At 44.0% G+C, this 16,982-nt stretch overlaps 1 protein-coding gene across 1 annotated transcript in view; it reads right to left on the bottom strand.

Annotated features, from left to right (window-relative positions):
• Nucleotides 1-16,982, bottom strand: part of SASH1 (SAM and SH3 domain containing 1) — a 186,977-nt gene that overhangs the window by 134,746 nt on the left and 35,249 nt on the right. Inside the window, 1 exon segment of the mRNA XM_045805301.2 lies at nucleotides 11,098-11,226. Within this exon segment, the coding sequence (XP_045661257.2) occupies nucleotides 11,098-11,226 (129 nt within the window).

The raw sequence follows: 16,982 nt of genomic DNA, 5'->3' as shown, positions 1-16,982 counted from the left end.
ACTGGATAGATGCTTGGATAAAAAGGATGTGGGTGTGTGTGTGTGTGTGTGTGTGTGTGTGTGTGTACACAAGGGAATACTACTCAGCCATAAAAAAAGAACAAGATCTTGCCATTTGCAACAACGTGGATGGACCTACAGGTGTTACACTAAGTGAAAAAAGTCAGAGAAAGACAAATACTATATGATCTCACTTATATGTAAATCTAAAAAAAACAAAACAAATGAACAAACAAAATGAACACTCTTAAATACAGAGAACAAACTCGTGGCTGCCAGAGGGGAGGTGGGGGGGGGGATGGGCAAAACGGATAAAGGGGATTAAGAAGTACAAATGTCCAGTTATAAATAAGTCACAAGGATGAAAAGTATAGTGTAGGGAATATGGTCAGTAAGGGTCTTAATAACTTTGCATAGGACACATGGTGACGAACACCTACCATGGTGAGCACTGCATAATGCACAGAATTGCCAAATCACTATGCTGTACACCTGAAACTAATGCAATACTGTATGTCCATATACGTCAATAATAAATAAAATTTAAGAAATGTTTAAATATAAAAATAAATAAAACCTAGCTGTTTAGAATTGTTATGTTTGTGTGGTATATATATATATAATGGAATATTATGCAGCTATTAAAAAAATGAAATCTTGCCATTTGCAATGACATGGATGGAACTAGAGGGTATTATCCTAAACAAAATAAATCACAGAAAGACAATTATCATATGATCTCACTGATATATGGAATTTGAGAAACAAGGCAGAGGATCATAGGGGAAAAGAGGAAAAAATGAAACAAGAAGAAACCAGAGAGGGAGACAAACCGTTAAGAGACTCAATCTCAGGAAACAAACTGAGGGCTGCTGGAGTGCAGGCGGGTGAGAGGAATGGGGTGCTGGGTGATGGACACTGGGGAGGGTATGTGCTGTGGGGAGAGCAGTGTCCTGTGTTAAGACTGATGAATCACAGACCTCTAGCCCTGAAACAAATAAAGCATTATATGTATAAAAAAAAAAAAAGGAATTGTTATCTTTGGTAAATGAGTATTAGGAGACTTCAAACTTCTTTAAAGAATTCTGTAGGTTCCTTTTTTCAATTTTTTGTACAACGGGTGTACTGTTGTAATTTGTATAATAAAAATGATTTCATATTATGCCTTGTAATATTGCACTTTCACTTTCATATTATATTACCCAAGCACCTAACCTAATCTGTAAATCAAGATCCACATTCTTGGGGAAGAAAACGGAGAAAAATCTCTGAGAGTAAAAAAAAGCAAGGTCAGCGAAGGGTCTGGGGAGATTCAGAGATTTGGCATTGACCTCCTGTTTCAAATCCCTTTCCAGATACTTACGAGATTTTTGACTTTAGACAAGTCCTATTTTTAGGATTATTAATCTTATCAATAATTAGTATTTCTAAAAAAAAATTAGTATTTCTAAGATAAATAACAAAAACGATATTTGTTACAGATATTCATTGATCTCTAACTGGTACCCAGGAAGTCTGCTGAGGGCACTACAAACATTACCTTTATTTAATCTTTACTACAATCTGGTGAAGAAGCCATTGTCACCCAGGCACTACCTGGACTGAGATGCCAGGCAGTGAATATCCAGGTGGGTGGGCAAGGCAGTCTGAGTCTGGGTCTTTCTTCCAGGCAATATGGCCCCCCTTTGGGGGTATTCGTTTCTGCCTCTGCCCAGTCAAAATCGTAAGATTACTATTATCCATCTCACAGTGTTATTAAAAAGACTAAATCAGGTAGTAGATGTGGATGCCTCATAAACTCCAATGGACTTTTTAAAATGTCATGATTGTGATAATTATCAGCATAATTATCATGTTGGCCTCCTCCTACTGTCTTCGCCCTGACTTTCTAGTTATCAGCAGGAGTTTAGTGAGGCATATGAAGTACACTGAGGGACATGGGAAGTCATACTGATGAGCAGTCATGCAGAAATAGCTTAACTGATAATTATCCTAGTATCACCAGCATTTAAAAGATTCATCAAAAATATTAAACAGCGGGGGCACCTGGGTGGCTCAGTTGGCTGAGCGTCCGACTCTTGGTTTCAGCTTGGGTCATGATCTTGGGGTCATGAGGTCGAGCCCCGTGTGGGGCTCAGCACTCTGCCCAGGGTCTACTTAAGAATCTCCCCCTCCTTCTGCCCACATCCCCCTACCCTTGCCCACACCACTCTCTCTCTCTCCCTCTCTCTAAAATAAAACAAATAAGATCTTTACATTAAAAAATATATTAAAGAGTATGTTTTTCCTTAAGTTAAAATTCTCCTTTAGAAAGGCTTACTCTTCATGAGTCCAGCAACCAACTCCAATGAAGAATTTGGATAAAATACCAAAACAGATTCCAGAAGATGAAAGAGATCAAAGGAATATTGGAAGAGTGAAACCCACACCCTAAGGAGAAAGGACATACACACACACAAACAAAAATAACCCTTTGAAATCACAGCTGGAAATCTGTCTTCCTCTTGGCACCTCTGTTAGGAAGCCATGCCTCGGCTGCCGCACACATTAAAAAAATAACACACACCCCCACAAACACATCCAGATGTTCACGAATATTCATGATGTGCTTCCAATCTGGGTTGGACTCGCCCTTGATTTATTTTTGATTAAGTTTCACCAGCTTCTGCTGGGGCCCATGAGATGGATGGCAATGCTGTAGCACAAATTTAGAGAATCTTCGTATGGTAAATAATTGTGGAAAGTCTCTCAAACTATCCCTTATAAATAAATCATTTGTGCACAAGCCTCAGAACAGCCAGACATGGAGAAACTGGCTTAGTTCTGAGCCTGAACTCGAACATCATCGCTGCAGTTGATAAATTAACCCTCTATGTCTAATACCCAGGCTGTTAGGTCAAGGGGTTAAAAAAAAAAAAAAGAAAGAAAAAAGCTAGAAACTAATGTTCTCTTTTGAGTAATATAATGGGACATTAAAGGAAACGGAGATGTGCTTTCCAAAGCCACCAAATTAGTTTGTGTCCTTGCAGATACCCAAATGGTTGAAAAGCCAGAAGAGTGACTGGATCAGCTGCTCTGGAGACATTAGATCAACACTGTATCATCTCGCTTCTTCTATTTAAAATAAAATTCTCAAAATTTCCAAACTGAAGGAAAAGCAGCTCCAGATTTAAAAAAAAATACTGCTGACATGAGTGTAATGATCTTTTTTTTTTTAAGTAGGCTCCACACCCAGCGTGGAGCCCAAGTAGGGCTTGAACTCATGACCCTGAGATCAAGACCTGAGCTGAAACAAAGAGTTGGCCACTTAACTGACTGAACCACCCAGGTGCCCCTGTAATGATCTTATAAAAAGTGGGTCAGATCAATAGGATGTGGGAAACAGAGGCAGAAGGAAATGTAGATAAAACTAAATGTCCTTATAACCTGCAATCGATTGACAATACTTACGGCAGAGTACCACCTTCTTCCTGGAAACTCCCAACTACCTTAATGCTTTGCTAGAGGGAAAAGCAACCCTGGTGTGACCAAGCAAGGCCTCTGGTATCCCCAGAGTCTTCCTTAGGTTATGAAAATCCTTTTGGAATGTCCCTTATCTTTACATCCCCCAACCCCAAAGTATGTAATTGGTTGCTCCTCTCAAACCCAGATGAATAGGGAGCAGGCAGCAGCCTCTTTCCGCTCACAGGTCCTGTCCCCCTGCTTTAATTTTAAAACCACCCTTCCGCACCGAAGACGTCTCAAGAATTCTTTCTTGGCTCCAGACCTCACCAACATTCCAAAAGTACATCGAACACACCAGGTTTCCAGGGTCCAACTCTCTGTCCTCAGTGATGCCGGTGCGCACAGGAGCGCTGGTGAGATTGGTCCAAAGTCCGGACCTACAGGTCAGGAGGCCAATGGCAGCCGCGTGTGGAGCACCAGCAAGGGCTCCCGGCCCTGCCCCAGGTGACTTCCCGTCTGGGCCCTGCCCCTATCTGTCTAATCCCATTTCAGACCCCCAACACTCCTTATTCCCTAACCAGCCTCGAAGGACTGGTGGGCTACTTGGCCTGAGACACTCGTTCTTCATCAGAGGCCTCAATTTAGACCTTTGCTGATTATATCATCATAGATACAGCCGCAGAAACCAAACCCACTTAGGCCCTGAAAATAAACATCCATCACACTCTTTCACATTTTGTCTGAAGGCAAGACCATACTGCCTCCAGTGTGCTACAAATTCACATGTTTAAGAGCCTATAATTCCCTTGGGATATGCACAAATAAATCTCACCGTAGTCTCCCACGTGAGAAGTGCTTATAAACATTTGGATGACATTACAGTTTTGGTGACCTGGTGTTGATATTCCAGGGCTCCAAAATGGCACGGGGCCGGGACTATGAAATGTCCGGATTCCAAAAACGCGAACGCTCCTTTCCCCTCCCAAACAATGGCCAAGCCCTCCCAAGCCCTGATTCTGCCATCAAAGCGGCTGCACTGACTTTAATTCCTAGGCTTTTCTCCCCAGTTACTGCCAATGTGATTAACATTTAGGAATTCTCTGCTGTATGTAAATAAAAACCACCACCAAGCTCAGACTTCTTTCCCTTTCTGGCAAACATCTGTGTTTTGAGCAAGATATTACTTTGGTTTTTAATCCCCTAGGCATACTGTGTTTTATAAATGCAAACAAAAACAGTCATTTCTTAATGCTCAGGAGCAAAACTGAAGCTGACGTCGATGATCCATTATTTTAAAAACCCGATGAAGACCTCTCGCCTTGTAGATGACTGTATCACACAGAACACATCTAAACTGTCTGTTCACACAATTATACAAGCAGTCGACGGGTTCTAAGCGTAAAAGGACAGCAGCACACCTCAATTACATGCGGCACAGGACGCCCAGATCAAGTCTGGCAGCCCAGAGACGGGTTTCTGTCCATCCATGTTAGCACACTGCAACACACGAAAATGCTGACCAAATTGCCACTGGGCATCTGACTATAGACACGACTTTGAGAAGAGCCAGAGCCGAGAAGTGTATCACCATGTGGCTTAGACATAATGCCTCAGTGTATTTTGACATCGAGTATGCGAATCGTGCAGCAGAACGTAGTCCAGACTCGACGTCTGATGCCCATCGTTTCTGCCTGCAATCTGCAAATTCACAGTAGCCCCAAGCTGGCCAGTCATGTCCGCAAAGACAAAATGAAACAAAACAAAAAAAAATGCCTTTCAGAGCAATGGTTGGGCTTTCACAGTGGAATATTTAAATTCAGGACACTCTGCCACACGGATCACACTACCATCCTTCGGAAGAGAGAACATGGGCTCAGGGAGCGTCCATGCTCCCGGGGCGGGAGCATTCCCTCCCAGCACCTGTGACCCGTGCACTCAGGCGGGGACAACCTCGCCTTCCCGTATCATTTTCTTGAATATTCAGGTGGCACAGGAAACCTGTTTTCCACATGTTTTGCTGTCTCTAGCAAATAACAAAAGAGAAGTCCATAAAACAACAACCTCCCCCCAGAGTCTGGACTAAGCCTGCACGTCCCTGTGGAACCACAAGTTCACCTTGACCCAGCCAGCCAACCACTGAGAAATGGCCATTATTTTTGTTTTGTCTCGTGAACGGTGATGAATCAGAACATACTAATTTTTTTATACATTAATAATCCAAAGACCTGACGGATCTTTTTCTCCACATCATTTATATCTTAGAGGTTTAGCCACAGTAAACTTCTTGTAATTGCCTATAAAAGCCACATTTCCTCTAACTTTTGACCTTTGTGAAAACTGTGACCTCTGCCCTAAGTTCTTCTGCACTGTCCACCCCCCTCCCAAAAGCAGGTTAATCTTCTGTGTCCTTAATGAGGAGGCTTAGGTACCACCTCTTGCAGGAAGCCTTCCCTGACTTTCCTACCCTGGGCCGGGGGCTCTTCTCTGTCCTCCCACACAGCATTTTAATAATCTGTGTACTTGTCTAATGCCCCCAACTAAATTGTGACCTCTTTGTAAATGGGGAAAATATCTTTTACCGGTCTTTCTAGAAAGGCAAGGTCTTTCTCAGATACAGGCTTAATGTTCATAAAATATTTTAAAATAATTATGTGATAAATGAACTCAGCAAATACTTATCATGCACCTCTTACGCACCATGTGCTGTTGTCCTCTATGTTGGAATGCAGAAGTGACCAAAACAGACCAATAAAAATCCCTGTCCTCAATACAGGATTTGCTGGGAAGAGACTGAGGGAATTTTGCGGGGCTGGTAACTCTATCCTATATCATGCTAGGGTGTGCGTGGCCTGGATTCATCCTCTTGCCAAAATCACAGAGCTGAGATCTGTGCGTTTCAATATGCAAATTTAGCCTCACAAAGAACTTTTCAAAAACAACAATACTCAAGTGGGCGTCGGGAGTAAGGATAAGTCAGATTGTCGAAATGCTGACAACTGTAGAAGCTGGTAAGAGGCACGGAAGTTCGTTACAGTATGCAGTTTATATATGTTTAATTGCCAAAATAAAAAGCTAGAAATAACCTGTGTACTCCTGTCAATACATACTAATGAAATATGAGTAACAGATACTCTTCAGTGTTATTAGAGACGTTCTAAACTTGGAATAGAAGGGAAAGAAGAGAAATGAACAATTACAGGCCACTCAGAATGATGTGCCAGGCCCTTTATAGCAGTTTTCTCACTTAATCCTCACAACATCTTTATGGGATATTTTTACCCTCATTGTATAGATGGGAAAGCTGAGGCTTGGGGAGGTTATACGACTTGCCAGCTAAACACAACAGCCAGAACTGGGCCCCCAGTCCTACCACCTGCTTCCACCAGTGCCTTTCACAGCCTTTGCCACTGCACCATGCGCAGGGGCTGGGGGTGGGGTGGTACAGTCTGAAGAAGTCCCAAGAAGCACCACTAGTCATGACAGATCCCACTCTTACTGCCTCTGATTAAGCCAGAATGATATGGGAAGAGATTAGATTATCAAAATTTCAAAGAACAATAATTACACCCCAGAACTGTTCTTACACCATCAGCAATGGTTTTGATGTCACATCCGTCTGTCATAATATGCGATATTTTAATTTACATCCCTGATCCCTAAAGCCCTGCGTCAGTCTCCACCTGGGCTCCCATTTCCTGGTGCACACACAGAGGTGATCACGATCTGGCACAGAGCTCAAGCTAGGCTTTGGCCGACATTTGTCAACAGGGTCCCCCTGTAAGTCAGGACTTCTTCATCATGGCTGTATTGCACCAGCAACCACACACGCTTGTTTTCTGTCCACACCCAGACAGACTCAAATCCTCACAAATGCCGAGGAAGCTGACATGGCTGGTCATAATCGCCCACCTTGCCTGCGTCCCTTTCCTGGCCGCCGTGTCACTCTGACAGATGTCGGACTTAGCATCACTAGAGATGGGCCCATTATGGACTTGGAAAGCTGTATCATTTCCAAATGCAGACTCGCTCAGCCAAAAAAACACGCGGTGCTCAGCGATGTGCCAAATGTGTGGGAATATGGGCAGCTTCCCTGCTGTTCACAAGCACTCATGTCCCAATCCCCAGCAGAGGCAAAGGCTTAGGTCCAGACGTACCGTTCCTTTAGGGCCCATTTGGTGCGAAATAAAAACTCTCTCCATAGTTGTAAATTTGAATCATGATCCCTGTTTATACTGTTGAATGTTCACCCATCTGTACTCTCTGTTGACTTCATCTAAACTAACTGGCCCCAAAAACACTTTATCAAGGAAGTGCTTTATTCTAGTAGGGAGCCGGGTGATTAGGTCCTGGAAAAGTAGCTTGATATCCAGTCCAGAAAGTTAATTACTAACATAATTATCAAAACCTTATATTTTTCAGGGTTAAGTCAAGCATCACTGTGGGCAGAGTGTCTTTTTGGTTGGTTTGTTCTCTGGCTGACACGTAATTAGCTCTTAAAGACAACGCATTTTTTGAATTTTAAAGCCAAACACAAATATCTAGATACCTATTCTATCTGCAGAACACTCCCTCAATCGCCAAAATTCACCCAGAGAATCCGAAATGAAACAAAGTCATAAACTGATTCAATCCACCATTTGAAACTCTGTATTTAAGGCTTTCTCTGAACGACTTTTTCTATAGCAGACACAACAAATTTAATGCTACTTTTTTCTGTATAAAACACTTTAGGCGGGGCACAGTAGGTTAAGTGTCAGACTCTTGATTTTGGCTCAGATCATGATCGAGCCCTGTATCTGGCTCTGGGCTCAGTGTGGAGCCTGCTAAGGACTCTACCCACTACCCCCCAAGTCCCCCCACCCCTGCTGTCATGTTCTCTCTCTTTAAAAAAAAAAAAAAAAAGCTTTAAGCTCCTCCTGTATTCCTCTTACTGCTTTTCTGCTTTTGGTGGATTATTTCTTTTCCAAGCCACCTCAATTCAGCTTTCATGGACTGCTTACGGACACCAAAAGGAGTATGAGGTTACACGTCCTCAGACCCAAAGCTGCTCCAGCAGCATAACAGGAAAGAAGTTTGCCTACTTGTCTGAAAGTAGAATAATATGCAATAAAATAATGAAAAAATAAATAAAATAAAATCCTGCCATAAAGGGAGCATTATGGACTGAAAGTTACAGCTTTTCAAGAAAATGAGTTCCCATCAGGACTCAATCTGTGATGAGCTAACCACCATGAGAGGGAACTTGCAATATGTCACTAGTGTGGCATACATGGCTCGGATGAATGATGGACGACCTCAGAGCACATCTCACACGGACTTCTAGACTTGGATGGCATCCAACCTGGCATTCAGCAGCTCGGGGATTCCCCTTTACCTCTCCAACTTGCCTACAATTTCATAGAAAGAGACATTGAATATGCCCATCTGGGATCTTACTTTTTTCACTAACTACTGTTTAAAGGATGAACAAAGTTTCCAGCCTGGCTCGAATGAGCTCCCATCAATTTTACCCACCACCACATTCCTGCACCTTTGATGAGAGCTAATTAAGCTCATGTGGTGGGTTTTTTTTTCCCCCAGACTATCTTTTGCAGCTCTGGAACAGAGCACACCAAATTAAGCCCATCTGTCTCAATGGGAAGAAGTTATTTATCCCGCTGCCAAGCAGGCTTTCTTTCCTACCTAGATGCTGCCTTCCAAGGTTCCTGAACACCTTGTGGTGATTATGGTCACCCCAACTCCTAACCAGCTAGAATTCTGGGAAGAGCAGTTGCATGTTACATCAAAGATCATCCACCAAATCCACAGCAGTCATTTCTCTGCACAGCGAAACGTCCAGGGAAGCCACAAAGTATGCTACCAGACTATCATTCAAGGTCAAAATTACGATATCCAAGAATTCGGTGCAATTTCTAAGCTGCTGTTCAGCCGCAATCCTGCCTCCCACAAAAAAAGGGAAAAGTCCTTTTTCATTAACTATACCCCATAAAAGAGCCCAATTAATTTTGATGGAATCTTCTGCCACATGAGGTCACTTTTGTTAAAAAGGAGGAAACAACCCTGCCATTCACACATGCCAGACGACAAAGTTCTAGGAAAGATGCCCTGGGCAATGACGACACCCACATGCCTGCCTGGGCCACGATGTTAGGCTCCCAGGATGATGGCTCTCAGCCCCCCACAGATGCTTCCCAGCCTCAATTGTACTAACTCAATTGTACTAACGCCCACCACTGAGCACCCCTCAGGCAGTGAACAAAAAGGAAAGAGAGTCAGTAAGTATCTGACAGTCACGATATAGTGTTACGCCTCATCTAAAGAATCTTCACTTATGTCGAGTTAAGGAAAGAAATTAAAGTCCATAGGAATGCCAGAGTCTCACCGTAGAGGTGAAACATGTCCACCTGCAGACTAACAGAGGTGCCTAAACTAGCTGGTGGGTCTGTTATATAATAGGTCCTTTATAACATAAAAGGAATTATTAACAAATGAATTCTTTGTTACGAGTTCCTTAATTATTGCTTTTTCTTTTATTCCTACCAAAAGCAGATTTATGGAAATTTTTGAAAAATAAATAAATCAGGACTCAAGTGAATCAGCAGTTTTCAAACTGTTTTTAAAGGCAGAGGACTCTTATTCAAAACAGATCCAGGTGGCCCCTTCCTCCCCACCAATATATAAAAGATGGTCAAAAAAGAGTTGGTCTGGATGAGGAGACATTCCTGAAGGGGTCCTGAGGTCACCACAGTGAAATAAAACAATCTGAAAAGCAGTGAACTAGGATGAACCCAAACAGAATATACAATGAAGATTTAAATTAATAAGCGCAGAAGTTTCAGGAAGATTTTTTGTAGCAAATGTACAACATGGAAACATTAGCGCACATACAGATCATAGAGAGATACCTAAGCTATTTACTATTTATCACATGCAAGTTCAAATGCGGCATTAATCCTAAATGGTTTTCATGAAACAGCCAAACGAATTTCAACATCTGAGTTCAAGGAGAGCCATGAAAATTGGTGATTATGAAGGTCTTAATGACATGGAAGAACTATAATAAAATATTAAGTAAAAAAGCAAGAATTATATTGCTGATGTAAAAATGCCCTGAAAAACACAGAGCGGGGATTGCTAAAATACCAACATGGTAATTACCAAGTGAGAATGAGGGTGGTTTCTGGCTTCTTTAAGTTTTATTTTGTTTTAGAAAGGAAGGACGGAAGGACAGAAGGAAGGAAGGAGGGAAGGAACGAAGGAGGGAAGGAAGGAAGGAGCGAAGGAAGGAAAGAAGGAAGGAAAGATAGAGCCTAGACATTCTTTGGGCTTAGAGTCCACAACAACGTAGTATACACTGGCCAACAGTGAAAACACTCTTGCCACTTAAGTTAAAACATAAAATCTAGTCTTTTCATGAATACAAAGATTTGGTCATGCCATCCCAGCCAATACGCAATTCATTGCATGACCATAGAGCTAGATGATTCATCCTTTGGGACCTGAACTTTGTACCCCAATCTAGCACAGCACCTTACAGAGGGACGCTCCAGGCACAAACAGGACCATTAGAAGGCCTGGACGGAGTGCTGATCAGGAGCAGGACCCAGAGCAGCCCTGCCAGACAGAAGCATACTCCCAGGGCCACCCACTCACCACATCCAGGTCCTGGGAAACCCGCCGTTTCCGGAGCTCCTCCATCCTCTCGCACACATCAGAGAAACAGGTGTTGTAGTAATCTGCATACTGCTGTGCCAGGTCATCGATGTTCCCCAGCGAGCCGTCCTGGGGGCGAGGAGGGCAGCAGGAAGAAACAGGAAAAGAACAAAGGCAGTCAGTCCACCTGCAAAAAGACCCATGGCTTCTGGTCCCCCTCTCCATGCATTTACACTAATCAGGGCTGGTATTCACTAAGCAGTGAGCAGGCGCCAGGCTCAGTTTCATGCATGTGACATCTCCTAATCCTCAGGATACCCATTGGACACTGGACCTGTTTCCTCACTGTGCAGGTGAACAAACAGTAGGTCAAAGAAGTTGAGCGACTGCCCAGGGTTCCAGGGCTCACAAGCAAAGAAGCCAGGCCTCCAACCCAGGACTGCCTGGTGCCAAGGCCATGGTCTTAAACCCACAGCTCTGCCTGCCTGGCAGGGCTAAGAAACCCTCAGGGGAGCGCCTTCAGAGAGGGCACTGTGCAGGTGACAGGCTCCCTAAAGCCCAATCACTGCCTGCATCAGACCCTCCTGAGAAGCTTTTCAGAAATTCTGATACCAGGACCCCACTCCCAGAAATTCTAGATGAGAACCAGAGAACTGAGGACAGCTGAGGGATGCTGCATCCCAGACACACCTGGGCTGTGCCCTCCCATGAGACCCTTGAGAAGAAAACCCTATCCCTTGAGTTATTCCACGAAATAGGAATAATGTGCAAGAAGAGCACACGTATAAATTCAGCTAAAGAGGAAACCCAACTGTGGCCCCAGCAGCCGCTCTGCAGCGCACCTTCCTGAGCCCACACTCAGCTCGGCGGCCCCTTACAGCTCAGTGGCCCGAGGCGTGTTTCCGAATCTCCGGGAACACTGGAGCAGTCGCGTACCTCTCTGACAGTGGGAACTAATGAAGGAACACAGTCAGGCTGGCACATAGGATTATTCGCTACTAATATTCGCTACAAGATAATGTTTCAGACTACAGTCTTCCCTTAGGGGAGTTGATGCCTAAATGCACGTCTGAACACATACATACAGGCGGACAAATGCTGCCTACATTTGTAAGTTCCGCTATTCGTTCTATGCATGCATTCATTCATAGAAACATTTCCCCTCCCCTTTTTACCTCCCAACATGTCCTTTCTTTGGTATGAAGAAATGGCGCTACCAAGACAACCAAAGAAACAGAACTTTGAGAGCGCCTAGAAGGTGCCCACACTTGCCATTTTACAGAGCACAGCCCTAGCCCATCACGCATGACAACACCTGTCTCATCTTGCCAAACCCGGTCAGGTGCAAGTGGGCTTGGGGAATTCAGAGCTCTCCAAAAGCCTTTCTGCTACAGACCTTCAGGCCTTGTCACAGCCATTTCTAGCCCAGATCTGCATTCACCAATTTTATGCAACCAACGGACAAGAGAAGCAGAAAAGAAAGGATTTAAAAAAAAAAACAACTTCCTTTTCCACCAGTAAAATGTTCTCCTTTGAGGTAATTGCCTCCAAATCCCCAGGGCAGAGCTAGGGGCGAGAACTCTTGCAAGTGTTTGAGTATCTCAACATGTCTGGGCAAAAGTCATTCCCCATTCGGTCCCATTGTTCTGTCTGTCTGCAAACAGGCTGGACGGGCACAGTGGAGGAGCTGGGAGCCTACCCTCCTCTTCAACAGGTTTATTGTCAAGTTTCCAGTAGGGAAATAACATCAGTCAAGGTAAGAAATCTGTCACTGAGCCTCTGAGGAAGGGCCCCGGGGGCGGTCGGCCTGCTGATATTTGTCTTACTGCCTGAAATCAGAATTACTGGGGAGGAAGGGGGCCAAAGGGGGCCAAACGAGAATATCTTAAGGGGACGTTCCTGAAATCCAGCATGATAAATCAAGTTATGATCCCAAGGTTTGCCCTGACTCGCCTCAACCCAACAACACGTACCCTGTGGACCACAACATGAAAACCCACACCTCCGACGAGTTTTCCCATCCGTTTCCCCTCTTTGCCTCATCTGCCATGAATCCAGCCACCCTAGAGACCTTGCTAAACAGAGCGGACCGGCTCTCCTTCCTCTGTGGATCACCCACGCCACCCCATCACCCAGGTGACAAACTAAACCCCCGGCTTGTCAGCCCAGATCTCAGGGCCCTTCACGTCACCTCTGCCCCCAGTCCTGCCCGGCTGAGGAAGGAGCTCAGGCCCACAGACTGGGAGGCCCAGGGCAGCCAGGAGAGCAACCAGCAGCTTCCTACAGCAACCGCGTTCCCCCCAGAGTGGGCCCTCTCCCACCCCACCCACTGCAGCCCCAACACCAAGAGACCTGCGACCAGCTACTACTCACCGCCAGGACTGTGAGGATGAGAGCAGCGTCCGCTGCCGCACGGGCTTGAGCCCACAGCTGCCTGGCCAGCTGCCTTCTATCAACCTAGCATGTTTGCTTACACTTCAGAGAAACAAAGTCCTCCCGGGCCCCCTTCTCTTCAAGATCCTCATGTTTCCTTAGTCCCCGCCCCCAGTATAAACTGGGAGAGACCAAGGTTCTCCCTTCAAAGTGTGAGCTGGAAGCTGAAGGGAACAGGGCTTGCAGCCACTGCACCTGAGAACCCGCTTTTATGAGTGACTGCCTGGATCCGACCCCCGCCCCCAACTGCTGGGGCCCCTGGAAGCTCCTGGGCCCTTTAGAGTCATGTCAAGTCTCTCCAAACATGATGCTATCCTGTCTTCATCCAGAAACGTCTACCTTCATCCATCCAGGAAGGGAAACACGCCTGCCACTTTCCTATGGCTTGCTGTTCTTAAATGGAAATCTCTCTCTCACTCTCTCCCTCCCTTTCTCTTTCACAGAGGTACTAAGAATTGTACTGTGTTAGCCAAGGCGCTCCCATCTCGAATTCTGGCTTCTAAAAAATAACCAGCTGAACTGTATGACTTAACACAACAGACTGTTTTCTTGGAACAATCAAGTCTACTCCAAAAAAATTCTCAATTATTTATATAGCTTTCTTCAGATTACCTTTTTTTCCCTTTTTCCACGCAACACCTTCAAAACCAACTGTTTGGTTCTCAAGTTTCCAAGCTGCTGATCAACCATTTTCTGCCACTAAGTGGAAAAGTTTAAGTCCCTATTTTCGCAGTCCAAATCACCCAAAATTCCCCAATAACTTGGGGGCCTGGAAAATGTATCTGTTGCTCATAAGAAAAAAGGCAGCTGTTCAACTCAGCACAGGCCAAAGACAGCAAGCGCTTCACACCCTGCAACATGCGGTGTTACCCACTCCTTACTTGGCGCCCGGCGGACCATCATTTAGAACAGGGTGGCACGGCTGCCTGTTTTCCCAAATCGCTTTCCAGATGTGCAGTAAGTCCCCCAAATTTCCACTTCCATCAGTGTTCAGAATTTAAATGCCAAGAAAAGCAAAGGAATAAAAGAACGTGTTCCTAAAAAGCAGGTCTTGTCTGCCATCCCTAGAAAGGAATCCTGTTCGTCCCCACCAAATGGAACGAAAGGACCTCTGGATGATTTTCTCTTTCTCCTCTCAAAAACCATGCTCTTTCAGGACGATCCGGAAACCTCTGCACCATTTCTGTCCAACCTGTTCCTACTTGAGACAGCACAGACCTAGTCAGTGAAAACATTCACTTTTACCACAAATGTTTGCAAAGTTAGTCCGTCGGGAATTTAAATAATGCAGCTATGTTTAATAGCACCACACCTCGTGCATCTTCCTTCTGGGGATGTGAAGTTCGGGTCCGCCTCAACACCCCACAATGCTGACGTCCAAGAGGCAGTGCCACTACAAAATAAACTCTGGGCTATGACTTTAAACTCTCCCTAAATACAGCTATTAAAACACTGAAATAGATTCCTTTTTAAACTTTTATTTCTTTTAAGGTGTTCATTGTTTCTGCTCTAGACTTATTACTTGCCTCATTTGTTTTACTTCTTATTTTTCCCCTTTGGTTCTCATGCATCAGGCTGAAGCAATATGGGTTCAAGTTTAGGAACGGGGAAAATCTTATTTCCTCAAAAGATTTTTTTTAAAGTGAATTGTGAAATTTTGTGCCCCATGATTTTTTATAAGAATTTTTACCATCTTCATCTTAAAAAAAAAAAAGAGTAGAATACATGCAAATCCAACTTCTCCTTCCTTTTCTTATTATAAAACCAGGCCACAGCATCTTTCCACAGGGCCATCCACTTCATTTGGTATGGCTTTAAATTAAATCTGTGGTCTCACTCCCAGGGGCAGGTCAACAGAAGATAAATCTTGTGTAATCTTCCCACGAAGCTGTAGCATACATTTATACCAAACAGTCCTCTTTTATACAACCAACATAAAAATATAGAGATAAGGGGCATTTTTACCAAACAATTCACACCGGGTAGACTGCTGATGCAATTAAGGAGAAAAGAAATCACACTGTTCTCTCAACTACTGATTTAACAGGGTTTCTGGTATTTATCCCAATGTACTTCTGTCTCTGGGAGAAGTGAAAACTAAAAGTACTATGAAAACAAAGCATTTGTATCATTAACTTCTGTTATTTTTGTTCTCCTCTTTCCCAGATGTCACTTATGGTCAGAATATCTTGACAGTCTTCACCAGAGGAAAAAAAAAAAAAAAAGAAAAAGAAAAAAATCCTGAAAACACCAGAAAATACAATGTAATCTGTTTGGCTATATGCAGATCACATGCAAATGAATGCAAATGAGCTTGTGGTCCTGCTATTTTATGTATCTATAAAGACAGCGCCCCAAGGGAAAACTCAATGTGTTGCTCTGAATCCCCACTGTTGACGGGGAAAAAGTCTGACTCATTTATTTAGTGTGTCTCTACCTTTTTTGTCTATAATAATAAGCACATATATATTTTGCATAATATAAAGTGTAGGTTGTATTTGCATTGCTCCCCATTGTTTTGGAGAGGGACAGAGCTATGTATCAGTCCATCAGTTCCCTACAAGCTAAATCCACTGAAAGAAACCACTACACGACAACAACGAAGCCTGATTTCTTGAATGACTTCACAATGTGTTTTCATTCTTAATGAGCTTGTTTTAAGACTCTGAGGTGATAAACACTTTCAGCAACCTTTCAGGTGAAATTGCTACTACCATAAAAAAGCCTTTAATTCTGGTTTCCTTGTTCAGCCTCACTGAATCTGTGAGATGCTGTTGCAGGAATTCTCTGCCTTTAGTGCCGGCGGTTCTTGGTCACGCTGCTTTGAAGAATGAAGAGGTAGGACCAGATGAAGAGTGGTGGGCAGCAAAGCAAAGTTTATTGAGCAACAGTATAAAGCACCCGGAGAGGGAGGGGACCCCAAGAGGGTTGCCCCTGGAGTGTCTAAGTTTAGGGGGTTTTATGAGCTCTTTTGTGGAACTCTCTTAAGCAATCAGAGTGTGCTGAGTCACGCCAATCAGGGCTCTGGGCACGGATCTGTCTACCTCTTAGATTAACGTCTACGTGCTGATGGTCTTTTTTTGCTGACATCTGGGGGCTTATGTCTTAACTGCCCCTTGCCCAAATAAAATTGTCTTATTTTAGGACATTTTGCAGAAGTGACTTCTGCAAAGGCTGCAAAGCCGAATGCCAGCACGCTCCTGTCTAAGCTGCAAAACCGGATGTCAGTGCTGTTTTATCTTAGCTGTCCTGACTCCGTATCTTCTTGTTGGGGACCCCAGCCCTAACTGCCAAACTGTCCAACTCACTCCTAACAATGTCACTGTTTGCACCAGCTCTGTTATCCCATCCTGCCATGTCATGATGGAGAAATTCACTGAACAGATAATGATCTCAAATATTTTTCTCTGAGGTATCATTCCCAGCATTTCTGCAAGATGGTTGGAGCTGGC

This window comes from Ursus americanus, chromosome 11, assembly GCF_024610735.1.
Source record: "Ursus americanus isolate L20-20 chromosome 11, mUrsAme1.1.p, whole genome shotgun sequence".
Lineage (NCBI taxonomy): Eukaryota > Metazoa > Chordata > Mammalia > Carnivora > Ursidae > Ursus > Ursus americanus.
This window is presented reverse-complemented; position numbering and strand designations above follow the sequence as displayed.